Genomic DNA, 8832 nt, shown 5'->3' with positions numbered 1-8832 from the left:
GACTCTGTTCCAATTGGCCTGTCACTAGCAGGGTCACAGAATCATGGAACTGTAGAGCTGGAGGGGACCATGAGAGTCGTCTTATCTGGATACATGACTATAGCCTAAGCAGGGGGTACCAAACCTCCTGCATCCATGGGCCCTTCTGCCAAACCAGAGAAGTTGCTGTGGGCCTCACATGTGTGCTGTAAGCACCCCCCCCCCTTGGCTAAAGAAGGCCTTTCTTAAGTTTCAGCACAGAGATGGGACCCAGTAGGCACCAGGAAGACTTCTGTGGGCACATTGGCTACCAAATGTGCACATTGATGACCCACAGATTAGGCCATGCAGTTGGTGCTTCCTTGGCTGTGCGGAGAGAGTAGGAAGTGCCAACAAAGTACCTGTAAAATGAGAATGAAGTAATCTGCTGGCTTGTTCTTTTCATACAAGTTGTGTCCGGGAGATTCCTTGTTCTGCTCATCAAATTTCAGCTCACAGATGACACCAGGATGCTTGAGGAGACGTAGCAGGTACTTCTCGGAGATGAGGCTCGGGCAAAATTGCAAGACCTCTGCAAGACAAGGAGAGGGCACAGGAATCAAAGGACGCTTCCTGGGAGCAAAATCCTTTCCCAGATCCATGCCACCATGAGGCAAGGCAAGTTAGCCAGCTGGAGGTAGATGGTGGGTGGCATCAGATGGAACAGAGTGGGAGAGTGATGGCACTCACACATTATGGGTGTCAGCTACCTGGAAATCCTTTTGTGCCTGCTGCACTGAAGTGAACAGGAACTGAGCAGGAGCACAGCTCAGTGGGAAGATACTCTGTACGTGTACAGAGCTAGGAGTTTAAATATGCATGTGTACGACTCAGGTAGGTTTGGCTTTAAGTTTCAGATCAGACGGGACATTCCTGGCCCTACTTGAAGAAGCTGGGGGCAGGGACTGAACCTGGGACTCTGCATTCAAAGCTGATGTGCTACCGCTCTTCCTCTCTGCAGCACTTTTATTTATGATAACTACCGTATTTTTCGCTCCATAGGGCGCACTGGACCATAGGGCGCACCTCATTTTTAGAGGGAAAAAAAAAATTCTGCTTTTCCTCTAAAAGCCCTGTTTTTTTTGAGGATCAGCTAAGAGTTTTGCAGCTTTTTTGCAAAGGGAAAAGCCCTGGTTTTTTTGAGGATCAGCTAAAAGTTTTGCAGCTTTTTTTTGCAAAGGGAAAAGCCCTGGTTTTTTGAGGATCAGCTAAATGTTTTGCAGCTTTTTTGCAAAGGGAAAAACCTTGGGTTTTTTGAGGATCAGCTAAAAGTTTTGCAGCTTTTTTTGCAAAGGGGGAAAAGCAAAGCTCCTATTGCAAAGGGGGGAAAGCAAAGAGGAAAAGCCCCATTTTTATGGGGTTCAACTCACATTTCTGCAGCTTCTAAAGTAAAGGGAGCCTTTTCTACAGTTTCCAGACAGATAATCTAATCAGCCAGTCACATGTCGCTGGGGTAACAAACAACCTCCCTCTGCAGCACATTCAACAATGGAGGCCTGGGCAAGAGGGCGGGGCTGAAAGGGAGCCGGGACTCTTATCTCTCTCCCGATGTCTTGCTGATCAGCTGCTGAGCGGGTCCTTTCAACACCCCCTTTTCTCTTTGTAAAATAAAAAGCACAATCTTCTTTTGGCCCCTGGGCAATTCAGCTCCAGGGACCACCATTCGCCCCATAAGACGCACAGATATTTCCCCTTACTTTTTAGGAGGGAAAAAGTGTGTCTTATGGAGCAAAAAATACGGTAGTTGTTTTACATCTGTTACTAATATATGCATTTTTACGGCACTTGACCCCAATTAATGCATTTTTGTGCACATTACATGGCTGGATAACTGGGCTGCAGACATCGAGGAAGTACAAATGTTCTAGGATGGCTATGTTTCAGTTCTTGTATTGTTTCAGAAAATGTGAATCAGGTAGGTTTGGCTTTAAGTGTGAACTGAATCAAATTTCTCGTCCTTTCCTATTCTGAACTCCAGTTGCTGGGGAGAGTGCAGTTGCACTGGCGTCCTGCTGGCAGACTGACTTCCCATTGGCATCTGCTTGGCCACTGTGAGAAGAGAGTGCTGGGTGCAATGGGCTTTTGGCCTGATCCAGCATGGCTCTTTTTATGTACTCATGTTCATACTAGTTTAGGATGTGCAGGGCAGATGGTGTGGCACACACAGCTCTGTCCTCAAGCACCTCACTGCTCCCAGCATGTGCCGCCCGAGGCAGCCCCCTCACTCTGCCTAATGGTAGGGCCAGGCCCACCTTGCCCATCACAGTGCTGCCTGAAGCAGGCCAATTTATCCTGCTGCGCAGCAGGGTCAGCCCTGCAAGGAGTTATCAGGCTGATTTCATGGTCATGCTAAGACTGCCTTCTCCACCTTTCCAGTGGCCCAGGTGGTCCCTGAAGGCTCGTACCTGTAGAGAGAAAGCGGTGTGCAGCCAGGAGTAGCTGAGGGGAGATCTTCAACTCAGTGCCCCTGAAGGCAGAGAAGTCCCACTTCCTTGGGCTGGCATCTCTTCTTCTGGCACGATTGTCGGCTGCAAGGGAGGAAAGCAAATAAAGAATCACTACATTGTGTGGTTACAGAAGCAGCCACGGGCACACTATGTAATGTAGGAGTGGAAGGAAATGGAGAGAGCAGAATCTCGCAGTCGCATATGGATCAAAAAGAACATATATGCTTCTAGTCCTCATGAACACTGAGGAAAATCTGAAAGCACATGGTAGCTATCTGCGAGATGGCTCAGAAACCAGTGAAGTTTCAATGATGTGCAATTTGAGAGCTTCCTGTCTTGTCCCCCCTTCCGAGGGGGTGATCACCAATTTTGCTTCCCCTGTTAGCCCTTGTCAAAAAGATTGCAGATTCTACTGTGAATGACATACATTTGGATTTTATTTTTAAAAAACAAAATGTATATACCACTTCTTCATAATAAAAAGTGGAAACAAAATAGAAAATTCTACTTTGTTTCGACTATGGCAGACCAACACGGCTACCCACCTGTAATAATAAAAAGTGGTTTACAAGAAGTGTTAAAATGATCAATAAAACAGTTCAAAACATGTAACTGAAAACATTTAAAATGTAATTAAAACACATCAACATCCATGTACAGTGGTACCTTGAGTCACAAACGCCTCAGATGACAAACGCTTCGGGTTACAAACTCCACTAACCTGGAAGAGTTACCTCAAGTTGAGAACTTTGCCCCAGGATGAGAATGGAAATCGTGTGCCGGCGGCGCAGCGGCAGCAAGAGGCCACATTAGCGAAAGCCCGCCTCTAGTTAAGAACAGTTTCAGGTTAAGAACGGACCTCCGGAACGAATTAAGTTCGTAACTAGAGGTACCACTGTATCTGGATAGCTTTGCCTAAATAAAAATGTTTTAAGCAGGTTCCAAAATGAGCACAGTGAAGGCACCTGCCTGATGTCAACAGGCAGGGAGTTCCAAAGTGTAGGAGCTGCCATACAAAAAGCTTGATAAAGGAAGTATGATATTATTTTGTTTTACATTTTTGGGTGGCTTTATACTCCAGCCTTCACAAGTACATTTACGGCAGCTAACAAATCCAGATGTTCCCCCCTTACACCTTTCATCCTCACACCAGTCCTGCGAGGTAGGCTAGGCAGAGAGATAGTGACTGGCCCAAAGTCACCCAGTGAGTTTTATGGTCCCTGGGTGGGTCTCCCCAGTCCGAGTGATCAGCAGAGATAAAACAGCTGAGACCTTTGCCTGATACTGAAATGGTATCAAAGTCGATATCACCACTGAGGTATCTCCTTTCCTCCCCTCACAACACCACCCACCACACCTCTGGTGGCAGGGATACCCTAAGTTAGGCTTTTCTTGAAATTTTCCATGATGGAACCCAAAATGGCATACACAGGACTCCCCATGTGGTCCCCCGCCAAGGCACTGAGCAGTCCCAGATCTGCTTATCTTCAGCATGTTGGCTGCATCATGGCCCTTCAGAGCACACCAAAGAAATACCTTTGTATAAATATAAATGTGTTTAACTGGCAAGATCAAGTTCAGAGTTTATATATCCATGGAGTGTAGCCTTTTTTGAAAATACCGGCAGCACGCAACCTAGATTTTACTTGGGATCTCTCAAAGCTTCTCATTTTTCCTGGCAACGCAGAGGGCTGGGTAAGGATAAACGGCAGTGCTCCATACCTGTCAGCAGTTTAATGAGCTGGGGGGGCCCAAACCGGGAACTAGGAGTTGCACAAAGGGATCAGAGTCCAGGGGCAAAGCCAGCAGTCAGGACCAAGAAGGTGGTTGGAACTGGAGGACGAATCAGGAAGCAAGGTTGAGGAGCAAACCATGAGGCAAGACTGGGGAGCAACTAGAGAGCGCCCCTCAAGAGGACAAAGTGGGGCAGTGCCTCTGAGCCTCACCATGTTGCCTTCCGTGAAATGGGTTGGGGGAACTGTTTTGTTGCCATAGACAACACTATTCGCTTCGCCTATTGTTTTCCCCAGCTCTGTTTGCAATGCCCTGAGCTCCACCAGGCCCAATGGGCACCAGTCACCATTGGGAGCAGGTCAGAAGCAGTGGTGCAAATAGGTAATGATTATTCAGGAGGGCTCCTCAGATAAATGTGCATTCCTTCACTTGCTTCTGGTGACTGAGGTCCTGGACTTCTGCACCACCTTGTTTTGACAGCCCATAATTTCCTTATTTTAATTCTGCCTATTGGTGCTTCATAACATTGCAGCTTGGAGCAATTATAGCTCCTGCAACAGTATCTCAATAACCCTAAACCTAAGGCCAGAGTCCCATATTACTTCATGGCACTATTGATTCTAGGCAGACTGCAAGAGAAATGAGCAAAATTCAGTTGGAAACAACTAGTGCTGATCATGATATTTTCCCTCTACAATTCTTCTCAGAGAGTTTTCTGCAGAAATGGCAGTGGTCCAAGATAAGCTAGCTGAGCCACCATTGGTGGGAACAAAATTCAGTTGCACCTGGCACAGCACAGTGTGTGTTAAGCCTTCACCTGAAGTCAGATGAGGAATACAAGGCCTGCCAAATATTGTAGGACTCCCATCATCACTACAAATTGGCCATACTAACTGGGGCTGATGGAAGTTAGAGTCCAACAACATCTGTAGAGCCATAGCTTCCCCACCCACACCCAAGATGAGGAAATATAATGCAGTGAGTCTCTCTCTCTCTCTCTCTCTCTCTCTCTCTCACACACACACACACACACACACAACTAGGAATGAACCTAACTGTAGAGATCTGATTCGTCCAGGATCTCTGACTTGATTATCTCTTCAATGACATCCTCCAGGGTCACGATACCCAACACTTCATCTTCATTTTCAACCTCATTCTTCTTTACGACAATGGCCAGGTGAGATTTACCTGTGGGGAAGACTTTGGTTATATCACTGAGGCATGGGCATAGCCAAGGGGAGAAGCAGGGGGCAACTGCTCTCCTAGATCAAGTAAAACAATAGAAGTACTTACGGTAACTAACTGACCAATCACATCGGTTCTGCCCCTAACAAAGTCCTGCCCCCCCCCAACAAAAATCCTGGCTACAACCATGCACTGAGGCCAAGACATCATTTGATGGTGTTTTTAAAAACAAACAAATAAATATATATAAAAATTCGTTTCAAAAAAAGTTTTAAAGAGTTATATCCATTAAATAAAATTCTTATATAATCTTGGCTTTGGCCCACAGATGTTCCTTCATGGAGATGGGGAACCTGTGTCTCTCAAGGTGTGCCTTACAGCTCTTCAGCAAACTTATCTGTAGTTCTGACCATTTGTCTGTCTAGCGCAGCCTATTCTGCCTGGCAGTGGCTCTCCAAAGTCTCAGATGGGAAATAATATTCCACATCTCTGCTATTTGACCCTTTTAAATGGGAGGTGTCAGGGACTGCTTTTCTGCTTTCAATGCAATCCCTCCTCCGATAGGCCTTTTTCTTTCATCCTGTAGATCCCCCACTTCCATTCTGCTTTAACTAAGACAACTTTTGCATTTAAACAAGAGTCATAGTATATCTGCCTCCCCCAATTTGGTGCCCTCCAGATATTGTTGGACCACAACTCCTGTCATCCCTATTCCGGCTGTGAGTTAGAGTAAAACAACACCTGGAGATTGGCACCAGGTTTGGGGAAGGCTGTAGGAGAGCCTTCTCCTGTTCCTTCAGGAAAGCTGTCTGCAATCTTTAAAGTGCTTGTAGCTGATTCTGCAGTCACCTGCTTCTGCATAGGATTCATAGGTTGCAGGGAATCACAAGTGGAGAGAGGGCTGTTGCATTCAGGTCCTGCTTGCAGGCTACCTATAAGCATGTGGTTGGCCATTGGGAGAAAAGGATGCTGGACTAAGATGGGCCTTTGGCCTGATCTCACAGGGCTCTTCTTACATCCTTGTGGCTATATAGTGGGAGAAGTTACAGGACAGTCATCTGACAGAGGCCAAGAACGATGAGAGAGCCATGTGCTCAGGCCAGCTCACCCATGAGGCAGAGTGAGGCAGCCGACTCAGCTGGCAGAATTCAAGGGGTGCTGCCATGGGTGCCCCCACTGGTGGAGAAGTAAGGAGAGGTGGCTGAGGCTTCTGAGTTATGGCAAGATCTTGTGAGAGCCCTGCAAGAGCTCCATGAGGTCTTGTGGGGCTCTCACAAGGCTGTGGCAGAGCGGGTGGCACTTTCCTGTTTCACCTCAGGTGGCAAAACAGGTTGGGCTGCCCCTGACAGGATGCTATATAAGGGGATGCTGAACTCTTCTCTCACCCCACCTCCTGTAAGTAAATCCGGCACCCTGGCACAAAGATCCCTCCGGTGTCCCTCGCGCTCTGCTGGGCAGGGCCAGGCGCAACGGGCAGCCAGAGGGCACAGAGTGGCAGGTGGGGATGCTGCCAGCTGTGCTCCACCTCCGCCTCTGCCTGTTTGCCCAAAGCAGCAGCACGGCACTGCTGTCCAGGGAGCCCTGGCTGCAGTCCCGACAGGAGGCTCGCTGACGGCCTCCCTGCGTCCGCAGCCTGAGAAGAGGTGGGCGAGAGCGGCGCTGCCAGCGGGGCTGGAGGGTGCAGACGCCCTCCCCAGGCTGTGGCACCGTGGCACCTTGCGCCAGTAGCCTCAATGGCTAAGACGTCCCTGCTCCACCTTGTTACCTTTTTTGAACTCTTCAAGCACGGCATCCAGTTTGGTATTTTGGTAAACAAAATGCACTGGGTGGTTGTAAAATTTAGTGATCGTCTTCAGCGGAGTGCAGTCATCTGGGTCCACAAAGGCTAGATCCTTGACATACAGCATATCAACTATATTCGTCCTCTCCTTATCGTAAATGGGGATGCGTGTGTAGCCGCTTTCCATGATCTCCGTCATGGTGTTGAAGTCAAGGATGGCGTTGCTGTTGAGCAAGAAGCAGTCGTGCAGTGGGGTCATGACGTGCTGCACTGCCTTAGTCCTCAGCTCCAGTGCTCCTTGGATGATATTCAGCTCTTGCTTCAGCAGGTCCATGTACGGCTCGGTCAGCCTCAGCATCTCCATCAGCTTCTCTCGGTTGTACCTGAGGCCCATTTCTTGACCGAGTACATAGTCCAGTATTTTACTCATAGGGTAGGAGAGAGGGAAAGTCAGCAGCATGACAAACTTGGTGATAACAATGGTTTTGGCACCCACTTCCAAGCCATGGCGGCAGCAGAGGGCCTGGGGGATTATCTCCCCAAAGAGAACAATGCCAAATGTAGAGGCCACTATAGCCAGAATGCTTGCGCTAACCATGGAGTCAAATAGTATGGTAAAGGAGGCGTTGACTAAGACGTTGCCGAGGAGCAAAGAACAGAGCAGGTAATTGCCGTGCCGTCGAACGGGCTCGATCCTGGTGGCGTACTTCCTCTCCATGGGTGTGCCACAGTTCTTGACGATGCGCAGCTCCATGGGGTCCAGGGACATTAGGCCCAGGTTGAGACCACTAAACATACCTGACAAAGCCAGCAGGATGACCGCCAGGAGTATCTTCAGCCAGAGAGGCAGTTTGAATTCATCTCCCTCAATCACTTGGATCATCAAATTGTGGTCGCTGAACCAATACCGCGACTTGCCTGAATGATCTTCCAAGCACATCACATAGTTCTTGAATTCGATTTCCTTCCGCAGGATCTGGACTGCCACATCCAGCAGGGCGGTGGTGTTCCGTACGTCATGGCAGTATGGGTTCACCAGCATGTCGCTGGTCTTCTTGATGCAGGGGTCCGCATTAGCATTAGCATCTGATGCATCAGGTAAGTCAGCAAAGTATATCATCTGGCAAGTAGGTCGGTGGATGCCCTGACCGAAGATCCGAAGCCGGATGGTGCTTCCTTCCACCACTTGGATGGTGCCGTCTTCCAAGACTGTAGTACCTGGTTTGGTGCTGTTCTCCACCCTCATGCCTATAATGACTGTGCTACTAGACATCCCATTCCCAGCAGTGGCTGGCAAAGGGAACGTCGTCAGCAGAAAGAAGAGACACCTTAGCAGCAGCAGCAGTGCCAGTCCTGCATCCTCATCCCTCCAGCTCATCCCTCCAGTTACTCTCTAGGTGCACACACTGGACTGTACAAGCACATGTCATAAACCCACCTCATATGCAGACACACTCACCTCATTTGCATGCCACACTGTTTCCTAGTAGCTTAAATAACTCCACCCTTGAAGGAGATATTTGATATATTCTTCCATGGTGTGGGGAGAAGGGAAGATCCTGTCAGAGGTCAGTGCCCTAAACAGATGGCCAGTTCTTGCTCTGAGGGAGAAAATGGCCCTCCAGATCTCTCTGGTCTTCAGGACTTTCTCTACGCTACACATTT

General features: G+C 48.5%; 1 protein-coding gene across 1 annotated transcript; it reads right to left on the bottom strand.

The window, feature by feature from the left end:
- Window positions 1-306: 306 nt before the first annotated feature.
- On the bottom strand, window positions 307-8503 carry LOC117052257 (metal transporter CNNM4-like). The gene is made up of 4 exons (XM_033159051.1): window positions 7153-8503; window positions 5256-5390; window positions 2424-2546; window positions 307-550 (listed from the first exon to the last, which is right to left on the bottom strand). Exons 1-4 carry the CDS (start codon window positions 8438-8440, stop codon window positions 318-320), a joined length of 1779 nt encoding a protein of 592 aa, XP_033014942.1. The 5' UTR covers window positions 8441-8503; the 3' UTR covers window positions 307-317.
- Window positions 8504-8832: the final 329 nt, after the last annotated feature.

The sequence above is a fragment of the Lacerta agilis genome, chromosome 8, assembly GCF_009819535.1.
Source record: "Lacerta agilis isolate rLacAgi1 chromosome 8, rLacAgi1.pri, whole genome shotgun sequence".
Lineage (NCBI taxonomy): Eukaryota > Metazoa > Chordata > Lepidosauria > Squamata > Lacertidae > Lacerta > Lacerta agilis.
The sequence above is the reverse complement of the archived record's forward strand: the minus strand, read 5'-3'. Positions and strand labels throughout refer to the sequence as shown.